General features: G+C 39.2%; 1 protein-coding gene across 1 annotated transcript in view; it reads left to right on the forward strand.

The window, feature by feature from the left end:
- The first annotated feature begins 392 nt into the window (after positions 1 to 392).
- LOC117830479 (caskin-2-like) overlaps positions 393 to 16524 on the forward strand; it is an 82769-nt gene continuing 66637 nt past the window's right edge. The window contains exons 1-2 of the mRNA XM_034708618.1: positions 393 to 504; positions 7329 to 7783. Of these exons, the coding sequence (XP_034564509.1) occupies positions 7690 to 7783 (94 nt within the window). The 5' untranslated portion in view covers positions 393 to 504; positions 7329 to 7689. The remainder of the gene's footprint in view (positions 505 to 7328; positions 7784 to 16524) is intronic.

The raw sequence follows: 16524 nt of genomic DNA on the forward strand, positions 1-16524 counted from the left end.
GTTTGCTGAGCTTTCTGTGGTTTGTACCTGTGTTGTGGTCTGGGATCCCGGTTATCCAGGAATAGCTTGAACAGCCACTGCTCACTGATAAATTAGGCGGAGTTAAGGAGGATAATAGAAGTTATAATATTAGACAAAGTTATGTAATTAGACCTTCAAAATAAAATTGAACGATGCTAGTAGCGCTGAAAAGTGTTTGCTGCTCAGCAGTTACTAGAGAATTTCCTCTTTTAACAAAACTTGCTTTCATCCATTTCAAAAGCATATTCGAAAGAAACATAAAAACAGCCAATTTGACGACCTAAGTTTCAATAATTCAACACCTCACTCATGAAGAGCTTTACTTTGAAAATACCTCCCGGAAGTTGTACGTACATAGTACAAGCTTGACGCAGGCTCCTCTGCTCCGTCTCGTGCCGCCCGGCGCTCCTCAGGCAGTTACTGTGAATGTGTCCGTCACCACCACCACCACCACCTCCACCTGCGGTCCACCGTCCACAACAGGTGAGTGCTCTTTGCTTTTAAAGAACGTGTTCATCAGACAAACTGAACTTTAAAGGTTTCAACTCATAACTTTGAGAAGGGTCGATGTTTGAGATGTAGAGACAGTTTGTTGGAGTTAAAGCGACCTGGAGACGAACACCTGGACAGTTGAGAATGAAGTTAGCTTAACCAGGAGAGGTTAAATTACACAGGATTAATGCTTTGTTCTGGAGCGGGGGAACACAGTTAATGTGTCCGAAAACATAGCCTCTCTGTCAGGCTTCACACGGTCCCTCTTCAACCCAAGATAGCGGCTGAATTTATCTGCTTATCAGACAAACCCCAACCAAGTCTAGACCCTGTTTCATCCTTCACGGGACCCTCTCTGGAGTGTGTTGTAGTGTCAAAATGAAAGGTGAGCAGGTTCAAAAGTTGAGTTGTTATTACAAATTAATGCATAATAAGTACGCCGACTGAAAAAGCAACTGAAAGGATTTTAAAATATCTTAAAACTTTTTATTTTCATTGTTTAAATGTGCTGTCAGACACAGTGGGGTTTAAATGTGCATAATTGAGAATGAGGTTTGGTGGAACATTGTTTAAAAGTTTGGACGCTGTGTGCATGTTGGACATATTTTGATGGATTGCAAATAATTCAATTGAAAAGGCAACAAAAAGAAAACTGTATTTGTTTTATTGTCTTATGATAAATAATGTTGACAGCAACACATTTCAAAAAAGTTTGGACAGGGATAACAAAACACTGAAAAGTTGTGTGATGATGGAGGAACATTAATGTGCAATAGTTTAGTAACATAAGTAGGTATAAAAAGGGCTCTCAAGAGAGGCTGAGTGTCTCAGAGGGAAGGATGGGAAGAGGATCACCTCTCTGTGAGAGACTGCGTGAGCAAATAGTTTCAGAATCATGTTCCTCAGAGTAACATGACAAAGAGTTAGTGGATTTCATCATCTACACCAGGGGTTCCCAAACTTATCAGCCAGCAACCCCCAAAATAAAGGTGCCAAAGACTTGCGACCCCCACTGTTCCTCAAAGTGATTTAATGTGGCTTCATTTAGCTGGTCTGCAGAAAATTAGCCTACCTATATAAGCATGTGTCTGCGTTTCCTGTGCCTGTATGAATTAACCTACTGCTACTGATGCTTTAGATAATTAACTGTCCACTAACCCTAAACTTAGGATTCATCTGACAAAAAGAAAGGCAGAAAACTCATTACATGTTCCAATTTTAGGTTTTATTTCAAGTTTAGCTACTATTTTTGTTGATATTAATTACTGTAATAAATAAAATGCACTATCTTTTAGATGACTTTAAAAAATATACCCGACCCACAATTTGGGAACCCCTGATCTACAGTAGCTAGTATTATTAAGAGATTCAGAGACTCTAGTGACATGTCTGTACAAAAAGGACAAGGACCAAAAACAAGACTGGATGGATGTGATTCAGCTCTGTATTAAAAACAGACATGACTCTGTAGTTGAAATCACTGCATGGGCTCAAAATCAATTCCAAAATCCTTGGTCTGTGAACACATTTTTTGCTGCATCCAAAAATTCTGGTTAAAACTGTATATGAACTCAGATGGACTGAGGTGAAGTGGAGAACTTTCCTGTGGTCTGACGAATAAGAACTTGACGTTCTGTTTGGAAATCATGGACACTGCACCCTCTGCTCTAAAGAGGAGAGGGACCATGCACCCGGCTTTGATCTGCGTACAGTTCAAAAGCCAGCATCTGTAACGGTGTGGGGATGCACAAGGGCCCGTGGTATGAGTATCTTACAACACGGGTGCTTGGGATCAGGATTGTAAAAGTCACAAGGAGATCTCTGCTCCAAAACATTCACACACAGTCCCAACAAAGACAGTTTATTACAGTGCTTTAACCTGTTTCTTCCATATGATAGTTCACTTAATGTGAATATAAAGAGAGCAAAGGACTTATATTGGACTTTCCTTCATGTGTGACACCTGAGCCCCAGAGGAGCATACAGTCAGCCACAGTCGTCCTCTCTGTTCATTGGCATTTAGCCGAACATCCCATTTTGGATTCGTTGTTTACATCCTGGCTCACATCAGCGTGGTGGGGCTGTGCAGTTGTTTACAGCCTGGCAAGGTGCCTGGCTAGTTTTAGATCATGTGTTAGTGCTTTGGCATCTGCTGCTGCTTTGCTACACTGCTGCATGATCACCTGGTCGTCCAGAGGAGTCACCGAACTATCCGTACAATAACCATAAATGAGTTTATACTTCTGTTGAGATGTGACGAAGAATAATACATCAGCGATCTGTGAAACAGTCTCAGCTGACCATTTAAGTCTCTACACAGCTGGGAGGTCCGGAGTACTTTGAAAGCAAGGACATCTTTTAATATATTGAAGGTCTGGATGAATAATAAGTACATAAAGTATGTTGTTGTTTGTTACAGCAGATTGCTTCATCCTGCAGAAAAAGAAGCAGGCTGTAATAAGATGATCCCTGCAGGCAAAGTGCATGAACAAAGTTTATGTTTCCACCACTGATAGATAGATAGATAGATAGATAGATAGATAGATAGATAGATAGATAGATAGATAGATAGATAGATAGATAGATAGATAGATAGATAGATGGACAGACAGATACATAGACAGACAGACAGATACATAGACAGACAGACAGATACATAGACAGACAGATAGATACATAGACAGACAGACAGATACATAGACAGACAGACTGACTGACCGATATTGATCCCCATTAGGGAAAATTATTTTGTTCCAGCAGTTTACAACATGGAAAAGGAGAATGCAGCAATTGTACTAACATAGTTAAAAATATAATAATAATAATAATAATAATAATAATAATAATAATAATTGATAGTGATAAAGGTAAAAATTAAATAAGATAAAATAAAATTGAATTAAATAAAATAGAATAGAATAAAATCAACTAACACAGAATAAAATAGACTCAAATAGAATAGAATCAAATAAAACAGAATCAAATAGAATCAAATAAAACAAATAGATAATATATGTAAAATAGAATATTATAAAATAAAGCACATTTTACAGATATACACACACTATGTTCTATCTTATGAATAGATAGTAAGGTAAGTTGTTGCACAGATAGAATTGCACCAGGTTATTAAAAACATACACAGTATGAAAAACACAGTGCGATTCAGATGTGAGATGATTACAATAGTTTGTGGTTGTGAATCATAAACAATGACCCGGGAAGACAGAGACATAGTGCCATGTCACAAAGTAACTCATGTAGTGAAGAGAAGATGATGACAGATGACAAACTTTATTGTGTTAAAGAAAGGATCTCTACAGAGAGAGACCTTTTTTCTGAAAGAGTAAGATGATTTTTGTTTCATCAGAAGCAGACGTGACTTCATTCTTTGCAAAGCAGACAAAACAGTAATTTAACATTGCTTCACAGGGACGTTACCGGTCTGCTGCTGCCTCCATCTGTCTGTGCTTTGTGTGACTTTGGTGTTTTCAATGGTTTAAGGGAAACAGATGTAAAATCTATTTCTAATGATAATAATAATAAAACAATCTAATTGATCATCGGTTGAGAAATGTCAGTATTCCCCTTTAATTTCTCTCTCTATTTTATAGCAGCCTATGCCACAGGGACAGAGTAGACAGCACCTCGCTCTATCTCCTCCTTCATTGCCTCTCAGAGCTTCGTTAGGAGTCTTAATTGGGGTTTTGTCTAGTACACAGAGTTGGGCTCGTGTTGTAATTTCACTGAAACAGCCTGTTTGTTTGAGACGCTGTCGTACAGAGAGGAGGACTGCTTTCATTTCTGTCCCTGTCGAGTCGTTTCGTCACTTCGCTGTCCCACTAGATTGAATTTTCAGGCAAATTGGTTTTGTGGAAGCGGTCAGCGCTGCCTCACTTTCCCTCTTAGAGAGAAGAATAAATTCCCCCCACCTCCAAAGACTTAAACTGGCAGAGAGCCAGCCGGAGCTCTGACTGAAGAGATGCTTCCTTAAAGTTTGGAAAATGTTATCAATGGATGGAGAGCGTGTTCCTGTGAGGGAAGACTAACAGATTAGTTGCACACACTCCTGAGGGACCGAGTTTCCTGGAACTGAGAAAACAAACAGCAGGAGGGTCGAGATAGTATCACAGGTTTTATCTTCACAGCTGTCTGTCTTCTGTCAAAAACTGTTCTTCTGATTTCCAACAAGGCCCAACTATTTACCTTGGCACTGATGATGCTTGGCACGAGGAGTGCTGCACCGATGAGATTTTATAATGAGAAATAATCAATTAAAAATACATCATTAAAAAAACAAACATTAGGGTAGAGCTTGACTGATGTGGAAGTTATCAGACCAATTTAAAAGTGAACAATTCACTAGTAAAATAGCAAAGCTGTAGTTTATAATTGAGCTGCATACGTGCTTTCATTCGATGACTCCTACAGTAAATAACTGGATAGATGTGACAATAGAGATTTACAGAATCTTTAAATTTAAGGCTTGAAGTGTTCAGATCATACTGGGCAAAATAGGTGAAATATGTCAAACCTCTGAGACCTGACTTTGTTGATTAGGTGCATTGTAGGAACATCCATGTGTTTTATTTTAATTTTATTTTGAATCTATTTTACTTTTATTCTTGTAACTCACTTTAATTCTTTGTGTCGTAATACTGTATTGGTATTATTGAAACGTTTATTAGGCCTAGTGCTGATACTGCTTTATTTACTTTATTTTTGGTACTTTCTCTCTGGGTGTTTATAGTTTTTGTTTTGCCAAAAAAAGAGAAAATCAAGTCTAAAATGTAGGTTTAAGTTTTAAACTGTATTCAAAGAGCTCAGAAGAATGTCGTATGCTATGTACTTATGTCTTTAATATTCTGTAATTGTAATGATAATGTTCTATGGCACAAATTAAAAATAAATAAATAAATGGAACTGTAAAAACTATTGACTATAGACATTGTGTCAGAGCATTAGCAGCTAAACTTGGAAATTGTACCTCGAAATAATGAGTGTGATAACTTTTCTCCTTCCTATGGACTTCCGACATTGTGCTGACAAAGTTGATATCAGTAGTCCCGCCCCTACTAGATTCCGATTGGTCGGTGATCAAGAAGTGACACTGATGAGCGCTGTGGTGTTCCAAAAGTTGTAAACTCTGAGGGTGCTGAAAACACTGGATCACATTGAATTTGTAAAGGAAACAGGCTCTGCCGGCGCAAAAATTAAAAGTAAACATTCCCTTGTGGATAAGCACCATTTCAATCAGGAGACACACAGTTTGAAGATTAAAGGTTATTTATTACAATTTAATGAATAATAAAACTTGACAGAAATCTTTGGCGTAAGGACTCTATGGGGATAATTTTGTGAGCGTAGGATGTGTGAATTTGGCAGCTGAAGAAATCCCCCTAGAGTCCAGACTCTGGTGGTGGTGGTTGATGAATTCTAGGAATTGAAGACTTGCAGAGACCAGGTGGAGATGGGGAGGTGGAGGGGTGCGCACCATCAATGCAAGAAGGAACTAGCTGGAGAGAGAGAGACACTTTTAAAAAGACAGCAGAAAGTTGATAGGCTGATGATAAGGGCGTGCCACTGAGCTATTGGATGACAGCCGCTGCTGATTAACTAATGACAGTTCCTCTCCCTTGCTGGAAGCTGGTGAGCTATTGAATAAGGGGGAGGAGAGTTAAACAACTGCTGTGATTGCTTTTATAGTCTTCCTGTCTGAACTTTTGCTAGAGCTACATTTGTTTCCCAAAGTGACTCTGAAGTGGTACCCAGAAGGCTGCTATTGTAAACTAAACTCAAAATGTATTTGATATTATTAAAGGCACTGTGAGGAGTTTTCATGATGGGTTAAATTGGCTGACTTTTGGACAAAATCAATCGTGAAGACTGAATTTCCCATGAGCACCATCACCTACTGCAGTAAAGACGTTGTTCATTTGTTATTGAAGCAAATTAATCAAGTAAAGTTCTTCATTTGAACATCACTTTTCTTTGTTCAAGACAACTTTTATCAGGATGCAGAGTGATGAGGTGATGTAATGTGCACGGGTTAAATTAGCAGACGAAACAAGTTAGTTGTTGATCTCTCTTAAACAGAAACCGCTTTCCATCACAGTCTGCATCCATCTTTCTCAAGCCAAACCACTAACCGTCATGCTAGTGACGATGATCCACGTCTGGCAGTTAATTGAACAATGATGATTCTGTGTTTTGTGTCCTGGCACTGTTTCTCCTCTCAGCATCTGCGCTAGCTTAGCTTGTTGGGACCAAGCAGCAACCTCCGGTCTCAAAATATGAAGCCCATATGGAAGTGTTATAAACTGCAGTTCATCGAGCGTCCACTTGAGGCTGGCTGCAGAAACACCGGAAACCACATACACACCCATTCAAAGAAGAGTTTAGGTCTGAGTACCGGGGGGGGGGGAATTTTTCTTATAACTAGTTATTCTTGAAGCAACTTATACATTTTGCCCAAATAAGGACATGACTGACTTGATAGCTATTAGCGAAAAAGGCTAAAGGCCGCCTCTTTACCTCACACTAGCTCAACAGAAATGAGGTTGTGTTTAACATTTCCAATATGGCACCCGCCGAGGATCTGCTTCAAAACAGCGCTCGGAAACAGATGGGTGACATCACGGATACTACGTCCTTTTATTATACAGTCTATGGTGGCGACATGTGAACGCTGCACAAGAGTCCGATCTGCACTGCTCTTATTTTCTTATCACGCAGAGAGCTGATGTCTGTCTGTTTTTGAAGCCTTGAAATGATCTTTGTCTTGGAATGACTTTTCTCTGTCTCTGTTTTTCCAGGATTCCCTCTGCAGTGTGATGGCAGGTTAAATGATACACACACACACACACTCAGCCCTGCAGACACCGAAACTTCTACAAAAACGGACTGTAACTCCAGGAAATATGGACCCAACCTCCAACAACGAGAGGAAAAACACCTCCAGGACCGGTTCCCCTGAGGTTCCTTCACTGTAGTTACTGCTACATCATCACATGGCTGGGATTCAGCAGCTGCCTGTTAACTCTCTGACAAATATTTGCTGAAACTGTTCGTCTGAAAAAGCACCGAAAAAGAGAGAGAGAGAGAGAGAGAGAGAGAAAAAAAACCCTTGGCATTGGCCTGTGAGACGTTTGTGTGTCTGTGGTGGGATCTGTAATCATGGGGAAGGAGCAGGACCTGCTGGTGGCTGTGAAGAGTGGAGATCTTCTTCTGGCTCACAAACTTCTCTCCAAAGTCAAGTGCAACAAAACTAGTGAGTATCTGAAATACAAAACAACTCTGGGGCAACTCAAACTGTGTGTGTCTGTATGTGTGTATGTGTGTATGTGTGTGTTATACAGGGGGAATTACTATATCTATAGTTAGTAACAGGGCCTGTATTATGTTACTTACAATGGTATTCATCCTTCACCTTATTGAAGTGGTTGTCACGAGCTCACAGGGCTTCCCTTAAGTTACACACCACACACACACACACACACACACACACACACACACACACACACACACACACACACACACACACACACACACACACACACACACACACACCACTGAGTTACATCAGTGCAAACAGAAGCAGCTAAAAGAGTTTGACACAGTGACATTACAGGGTCAATGTTAAACAGGAGATGTCATATCTCAAACAACATACGAGTGATTATCTCTCTCTCTCTCTCTCTCTCTCTCTCTCTCTCTCTCTCTCTCTCTCTCTCTCTTGCTACACGTGTGTGTTTGTTTCTCTGACGAGCATGTGGAGAGCCTGCTCCCTATGCTCATAGCATATATACACAGGAAGGGCTGAATGTGTGTTTGCTAACACTTGCCTTGCCTTGTTTTGTATCACACCATGTGCCTGACTGTTAGCCAGTCTTGTTCAGACCGTTGTTGGTATTTCAAACATGTAAATGAAACTTAATGTCTGTGTTGTTAATTCTGTGAATATCAGCGTAAGTGATATTTTAGCTTAACTCAACTCAACTCATTTTTATTTATTTAGTGCATTTTATACATTCAAGCATGCAGCCCAAAGTGCTTCACAAAACAACAGAGAGACGGGAAACAACAGTAATATGTAAGAGTCAAATCAAATTCAAATCAATCAAATCAGAAAAATAAAATAAAATAATTACAATAAAATAAATCAAATAACATCAGAGAAGAACAGAAAATAAAATAAAATAGAATAAAATAAATCAAATCAAATCAGAGAATTAGCAGAAAAATAAAATGATATAGAATACAATCAGTATAATAAAATCAATAAAAAGAATAAGGGAAGTCTCAGAAAAAATCAATAAAATAGAATAAAATTATTACAATTAAATCAATAAAATACAATTAGATAAATATCAGAAAATAAAATAGAATAATTGCAACAAAATAAATAAAATAACATCAGAGAAGTAACACACAAATAAAATAAAATAGAATGAAATAATTACAACAAAATCCATAAAATAAAATCTGAGAAGTAACACAAAAATTGAATAAAATACAATAAAATCATTACAATAAAATCAGATAAATACCAGAAAAATAAGAAATATATATAATATAATCGGCCGCAGCTTAAGCCCCAAATCTGCTTCATTTCATGAAAGCCAATCAATTTTGATATTTCCTGAGTTTCTTGAAAGAAATCAAGGATAAATCTCCGTACAACACAGAAACATTTGAAAGTTATTTTCTTAATCACAGGAGTTCAGACCTGACAAACCTGACTTCTCTGCTGTTACAAATCTGCATCATGATGTTATTTATTTGACCTGTTAATTACAAGATAATTACAAGAAAACCAGTTTCTCTTTTGGGTTTGGACTGCTGAAGTAAGCCTTTGTGAAGCCTCTGTGGAACTTAACAGTAATAGTGAAACTGAGCCTCACCTGACACAGATGAACAGAAACTCCTCAAGGGATGTAAGGAACCAAGAACTGCTTGTGTTTACCGTTCTGGATTTTTGAGGAATTTCATCATGTTTTGATTTGAACACACTAAACACACGGCCACTCCTGATTAATCTGTAATCATTTAGCATTACCCCTAGCTACACCGTCCCCAGAGGCTTATATCATCACCAGAACAAAGCTGATTGGTCCTGAGATTGGTCTGGAGCTAATGGAGGCTGTGTTTTCTCACTAAGTGATTTTGTGTGTGTTTATTTTGAGAGTGTAATTGTTTCCATTGTGTAATGGAGCTTAGATCTCAGAGCCAGAGCTGCTGCCGTGGGCACCGTCGTTAGCTTCTTGAGATAACCACAGAATCAGGTTCTGCTGTGGACCACAAACAAAGCCCCCTCCAGTAGTCAGGACGGGGACAATTTGATCCAAAGTGGGCTCATACTGCAGCACAACTCCAGTTAATCTCCTAAATGTAGACCCATGCAGCTCGTGCATCTCACTGTGTGGCTGCTTTTTCTCTTAGTTTCTTATCTGCATAGATTCAAAGTCAGGCGACAACAAGGCTTTCCAGCAGCATTGTTGCAAATGACAGGGTCCTCCCTCATCCCAGCCCGGGGAAAGTTGAGGCCACGCAGGCTGTGAAGTTGAAGCGTCTCTTTGTGGCGTTATCTGCTCGGGGCTTTCATCAGCGAGGCTGGCTGCTCGGTGACGAGCTCCGGGAACAAAGCTGAGGCTGTCAGGAAAAAGCCTGTTACACACTTTGAACATTACACAGACAGAAAGCGCTGCCTGGCAGACAATATTAAAAGTGATATTGTCTGTTTTTTTGTTCCTCTGTTTTGCAGACGACCAATGGCTGCCAGACTAGCTGTGAAAATGCAGCCGGGGAAAGAGAACAAGTTGTTCTCTGATGTTTGTAAACTACCATGAAGGTGCCCTTGAGCAAGGCAGCGCAACTGTTTCAGAAGAGCAGCTCAGAAGTCAAATACAAAAACCAAGCCGCACCATTCAGTGATACAGATTCAGTACATGAAAGAATAAAAGGAAAAGAAATGAAAACTGTCATGAAACACTTCACTTCCTAAAGAAGTGAGTTAGTTTTAAAACTTTGCTGAAATAATAAAGTCTGATGAAATCCAGAAACATTTTATTTTAGAAAAAACCCTGAGTTTAAGAAACATGGTAACGAGGCTGCCATTAATCTGCTCTTTTTCAGAATAGACTCTTGCACAATCTTATTTAGAGTCCTATTTATGCCAATGTTTTACTGATGTGCCAAGATATTCAATATTCACTGATTAGTGAAACCTTTTATTCAATTATAACTTCACAGGATGCTTCAGCTTCCACAAATTAGTGCAGGCTCTTCCATTATTCCCCTTAAATTAGGAAAACAAAATAGAGATGGAATAATTACTTTTTTTGCTAAACTACACAGCTGCCCCCCCCCCCCCCAAAATATTACAACTATGGTCTTGTAATGGTGTACGACTTTGTTCTTGTAATATTACAACCTCATCCTTGAGTTTCAGATTTTTGAAAGAATATTGAACATGTTGGGTTGCTGCTTTAGCCTGGTGGCTAAGGTGCATGTACTGGATTCTAGAGCTGGGCGATATTAAAAAAGATTTTATCACAATAAAATATTTCATATCAGTAGATATCGATAATTATCACGATAAATATCAAATCAATATTTCATTTAAATTTGAAAGTATATGTGATAAAGTGTATTAAGTTGATAGTTAACGCAGAGTCGACACAGTGTCAGACTAACGACTCTGCTTTGAGCTGGTAGATTTTGAGTTTTCTTCAGTGTCTTCAGTGTAAGCCCTGCCTACCTCGCACCCTGCAACACGATTGGCTGTTCAATGGCGTCTTCTTCTTCTGTCTAATGTTCGGTGGCAACTAGTGTTTAAGGCACATTAGTGCCTCCTCATTTTCCAGTGGTTGGGGGGTGTTATTACAGGTTCAAATATATAACAGTTCTTTTTTTTTTTTTAAGTTATATTTTTTGCCTTTTTTGCCTTTATTGGATAGGACAGCTGAAGATTGACAGGAAATGTGGGGAGTAGAGAGAAGGGGAAGACACGCAGGAAACGGTCAACCGGCCGGGAATCGAACCGGCGACCCCCGCGACGAGGACCGCAGCCTCCGTATGTGGGGTGCTTAGACCGCTAGGCCACCAGCGCTCCAAATATATAACATTTCATTGAACATTTGTTATATTTATATTGAGAATAATTATATCAGGATGATATGCCCTACGATGCCCAGCCCTACGTGATACATTGGGTATCGTTCTATCTGACAGACTCATATCTGCTGGGAGTATTTGCTCACAGGTCTGGCTCTAAATTACTTGAATGTTTAGGGTTCCTCTAAAACACTTGTGCTGATTTCTCAAGCTTAGTAAAAAATCCAAACCTTCACAGCCCAAAAGTGTGTCTGATAACATATAAAGCAGAGAATAATATCTGGACAGAGATTTGGCTGAATGTGTTTTAGAAAGTGTCCAGTGTTTTCACAAAAAGAAAGAAGTGGGTGATTTTCTTCTGTCTAAATATCCCTCCGTCACCCTCCCTCCCACACACACAGACACACGCTGCTTTCATCACCGCTGATCCTCGAGGACCCTCACACCACGTCGTCAACAGTTTAGTCATTCGTCACATCATCGCAGCCCGCAGCGTCTGACAGCAGCTGCTGCAGCTGGCTGTGACAGTGTGAGGCGTGTGCCGCTGACCTCCACTGTCTCCGTTTACAGGATGAACCTGTCAATAAAGCTGATCGATCGGTCAACAGTGACCTGCTTTGGTTTGTGTTTAAAACAAGATGATCTAATCATAGAGTCATATAATATACTGTCAGTTGATCATTAGCCAGTGATGATAATAATAATAATAATAATAATAATAATAATAATAATAATAATAATAATAATAATAATAATAATGATGATAATGATAAAGGTAAAAATAAAATGAAATAAAATAGAAAAAAGGAAAAAAATAATACATTAAATTAAATTAAATTAAATTAAATTGAATAAAATCAAACAAAATAAAATAAAATAAAATAAAATAAAATATAGTAAATATTACAGATATAGACACACTATGTAAACTTCTATCTGATGATAGTAAGGTCAATTATTTCACAGATAGAATTGCACCAGGTTATTAAAAAAATACACAGTATGAAAAACAGTGTGATTTAGATGTGAGATTGTTACAACAGCTTGTGGGTTTGAATCATAAACAATGACGCGGGAAGACAGAGACATAGTGCCAAGTCACAAAGTAACTCATGTAGTGAAGAGAAGATGAGAACAGATGACCTAGGGGACATTGTAGTGCTGCTGTTAAACAGTGTGATTGCAGATGGGATGAAAGACCTGCGGTAGCTCTTTAGATTTCCAGCTTCCAAAATGATACATCTTTTTACTTTTATATATTGACTCTATTGCCTCCTGATTCTTTATTATTTCACTTTTATTTTTACTTTCCTTATTTATTCCACTTTACCGTCAACATTTTAAAATCTCTTCCTTTAAGTTAAATCCTGAGGAAAAACAAACCTTGTGGATAAGTTAAAGCCTCCGTTGAAGGTCAGGTGCTCTTAAAGCTGCTGTGTTGTTGTCGAGCTGACGTGTGAACTCTGGGCTAAGCTTCAGGCCCCCAGGCTGGGATCAGATGGAGGAGGACGGCACCTGCACATGGCCTGAACTCTGATAGCCAGAGGGAGAGGAGGGGGGGACCTGAGGTCAGGGAGAGACCAGGCATGTGGTGGACAAAAACACAAAGGCATGTGTGGAGGGGTCGTCTGGTCAGCTGGTCTGGCCCGATGTTTGGACCTTAGCAGAAGGGTCCTAACTGTGTGTGTGAGTGTGTGTGTGTTTATGCAGTGTAATACAGAGCTGACACATTAGGTGTAAAGTTACATAACAGGACCTCACACACACAGAAAAACACAGGGCTAAAAGGATCTGTAGTTTAAGTGTTATGAAGAGCTCTGGGAATGATTCATCAGGAGGTTGCTGTTTGTGCCTTTGTGTTTTTATTTGTCGTGTATATTTTTAACACTTTTCTTGTAAGGCAATTATTTTGTACATTATTTTTGTGACTTTTTCTGCCTTTATAGGACGTGGATAGAGAAGGAAACAGGCAAGAGGCTGGGGAGCGACATGCAGCAAAGGGACATGGATCAGATTCTAACCCTTTAGAGTCCTGATCATACATTTAAGATCATATATTAATGATTGATCCCAGTGTGGTGTAGGGAAGTAGTGAACCCTACAGCCCTGATGGTCTGTCCTCTATTTCTTTACTCATTATTTCACTTTCCACTAGGGATTTCTGGATCAGCGTTTTTGGCCCCTGATCCCATTTTTAAAAATTGAATATTTGCGGATACCGAGTCCCTATCTGATCCTTGTGTTTGCCTTGATTATAGTTGCACAAGAGATAAGAGTTGATCTGCACGCTGTTTTTCTTTAATTTAACTAAAATATGTCTTACATTTATTCCATTTAAATTAATCCAGCTAGCATTGTTTTAAAACTCATAATCTGTTTTACAAGCTCTGCTGTATGAGATACACCAAACAGGTGTGCTTCATTACAGCACGCTTAAATCTGAGGCTGCCCTGAACGCAACTCTCACGAGACGGTGATTCACAACGGCAGCATCCGGTTGAGGGACGGAGAACGTAAATATTGGGAGTGACAGCGAGATCGGTTGCATACCACTAGCTACAGAGCGACATGCCAGTATAGAGAACAGTAGCTAGCCACAAAGTTGCTCATTCTAATGTAACAGACTGTCCTGTGTTTGGTTCATGTTTTGCCTTTTTGAACCATATGTCCCTGCAGAGTTACCGTAGGGTGCGTAGAGCAGATGTTTTTTCTGTGATGTGTCAGGCGGTGCACATGTGAGTCCTGAAATAGCATTTAAATCATGGCTTGAGTTCTACATCAATGTCCCATTTATTGTTTTCTCATTATGTATACAAAGTAAAGCAAACTCAGAAGACTTAGCTGCAAATTGTGTTCAGTGACAGCGGATGTAAATGATTGGATGAGATGATCGGCTCAAATGCCGACTGCTGATCAATTAAAAAAACTTCTAGATCGGCTCTAATCCGATAGTTGAGATCAGGATCGGGACATCCCTACTATTTACAGTTACTGTGCAGTAACAATGCACAAATCATAGACTGTATGTGTGGAAAGAGGGAGTTAGAGTTTCACAAGATTATTGTCTCTCCGGCATTTTTCAGTCTCCCCTTGAGACCCTACATGAATCTTCTCCAACATATGTTCACATGGCATGATGCTGCAGCAGTTTTGAAAATCTCTAATGTCTTCTGTCTTCTGTCTGATCTCACATCTAATCTCACATTCTTTGAAAATGTGTTATAAATGGAAATTGTAAAGTAAAAACACCATATCTGTATGTATCCGTTGGATGGTTTAACAGCTAAGTAGAACATGAAAGCTTTGTGCTTATGGAAATGACCACATACAGTTGTGAGATACCTGATCTTTACAGTTGCACAAATGAACTCAGCTTGCAAAAGACATGCAGAGAGGACTTTTCATTCCTGAGCTGAGTTCATGGGCCTTCTTAGTTACCTCAGTGAATTAGTCAAACACAACCAACTGTACTCCATCAAACCAGGACTTTGCAAAGTCTGACACTGTTTCTGCCCCTCAGGCAAAGCTGAGACTGAACTACTCCCCCGCACTCTTTGTAAAAAAGGCATCTCATGTGTTTAATTCAGTAAGTTACACTGTGTGTTGTTTGGTGATAATTCTGTCAAACTGGCACAATTGAAAGTTTGTTGAATGAGCTGTTTTCAGTTGGTTGCAGTGTAGCGATGGATGTACAACTAGAATTCAATCAATCGTTTCCAGCTCAAGGACAGCAGCCTGCACCGCAAGTCGTGCTCAGAGTTCAAATCTTTGCCGCAACCATGAATATACAGTCTTAATGCCAACACTGACGACTACTGATTAGGAGCAACACAGTTCAGTTTGTCCTCACAGAAGAACCGCATCAAAGTGTACTGTCACATATATTTTAATGTACTCAGACTCAGGATCGAGTCAGATCTTAACTGTATTTCATCAGCCTTCTGCAGCATCAATTTTTTGGACTGTGTCATCTGACAATACCAGACAACAGTGGCATGCCAGTGGAGGGTGTGATATAACTTAGCTGAATGATGCAGTTTCATGTTGAAAATCAGGATTTCTCCAGCACAGCATGTCTGAAAAGTCAGCAGGCTGAGCGTTTACTAATATCAGCTTGTCTTGTGTCTGGGTGCTCCTCTTGTTCTTTAGTTTAGGATGTCTAAAACCTGCTCTTTTCCTGAGTGTTTCTCCTCCCCTCCAAAACAAACAGACTGTGAATTACAAAATGACTTGATGCAATTCTTGCATTAACTGTCTCCTTATGTGTTAACGTAACGGCAGCAGTAGCTGCTGCGATGCTGGGTGAAGGGACCTGGTCTTCCAGCTTGGTGCGAGGTGGCCGAGCAGACTTGTGCTGTCCTCAGGGGATTAAGAGCAGAACTGATGGACAGCGAGCTGAGACGGGAGGTTTCTCCTCCAATCAGCCATCTGCTGACATCAGACTGGTGCTCAGTCAATTTAAGTGGACTTACCACAGACTCTAGCTGTGGCGTGCTGACACATCAGGGGGGCTCATCGTAGAAGAAGTGGTCTCAGAGAAGTTAGATAGATGGATATACTGAACTCTATTGATCCACAAAATTCTTCACTTCCAGCAGCTTATAACACGGGACATAGGAATACAACAATTGTACTTACATAATGAAAAATATAATGATGATAATAATGGTAATGATAAAGGTAAAAATAAAACAAAATAAAATAGAATAAAATAAAATTGAATACAATACAATACAATAGAATAAAATAAAATTGAATACAATACAATACAATACAATACAATTGGATTGAATAGAATAGAATAAAACAGAGCACAATACGATAGAATAAGATAGAATAAAATAAAATAGGATTGAATAGAAAAGAATAGAATAGAATAATATAAGATGGAATAAA

Source organism: Notolabrus celidotus, chromosome 18, assembly GCF_009762535.1.
Source record: "Notolabrus celidotus isolate fNotCel1 chromosome 18, fNotCel1.pri, whole genome shotgun sequence".
Lineage (NCBI taxonomy): Eukaryota > Metazoa > Chordata > Actinopteri > Labriformes > Labridae > Notolabrus > Notolabrus celidotus.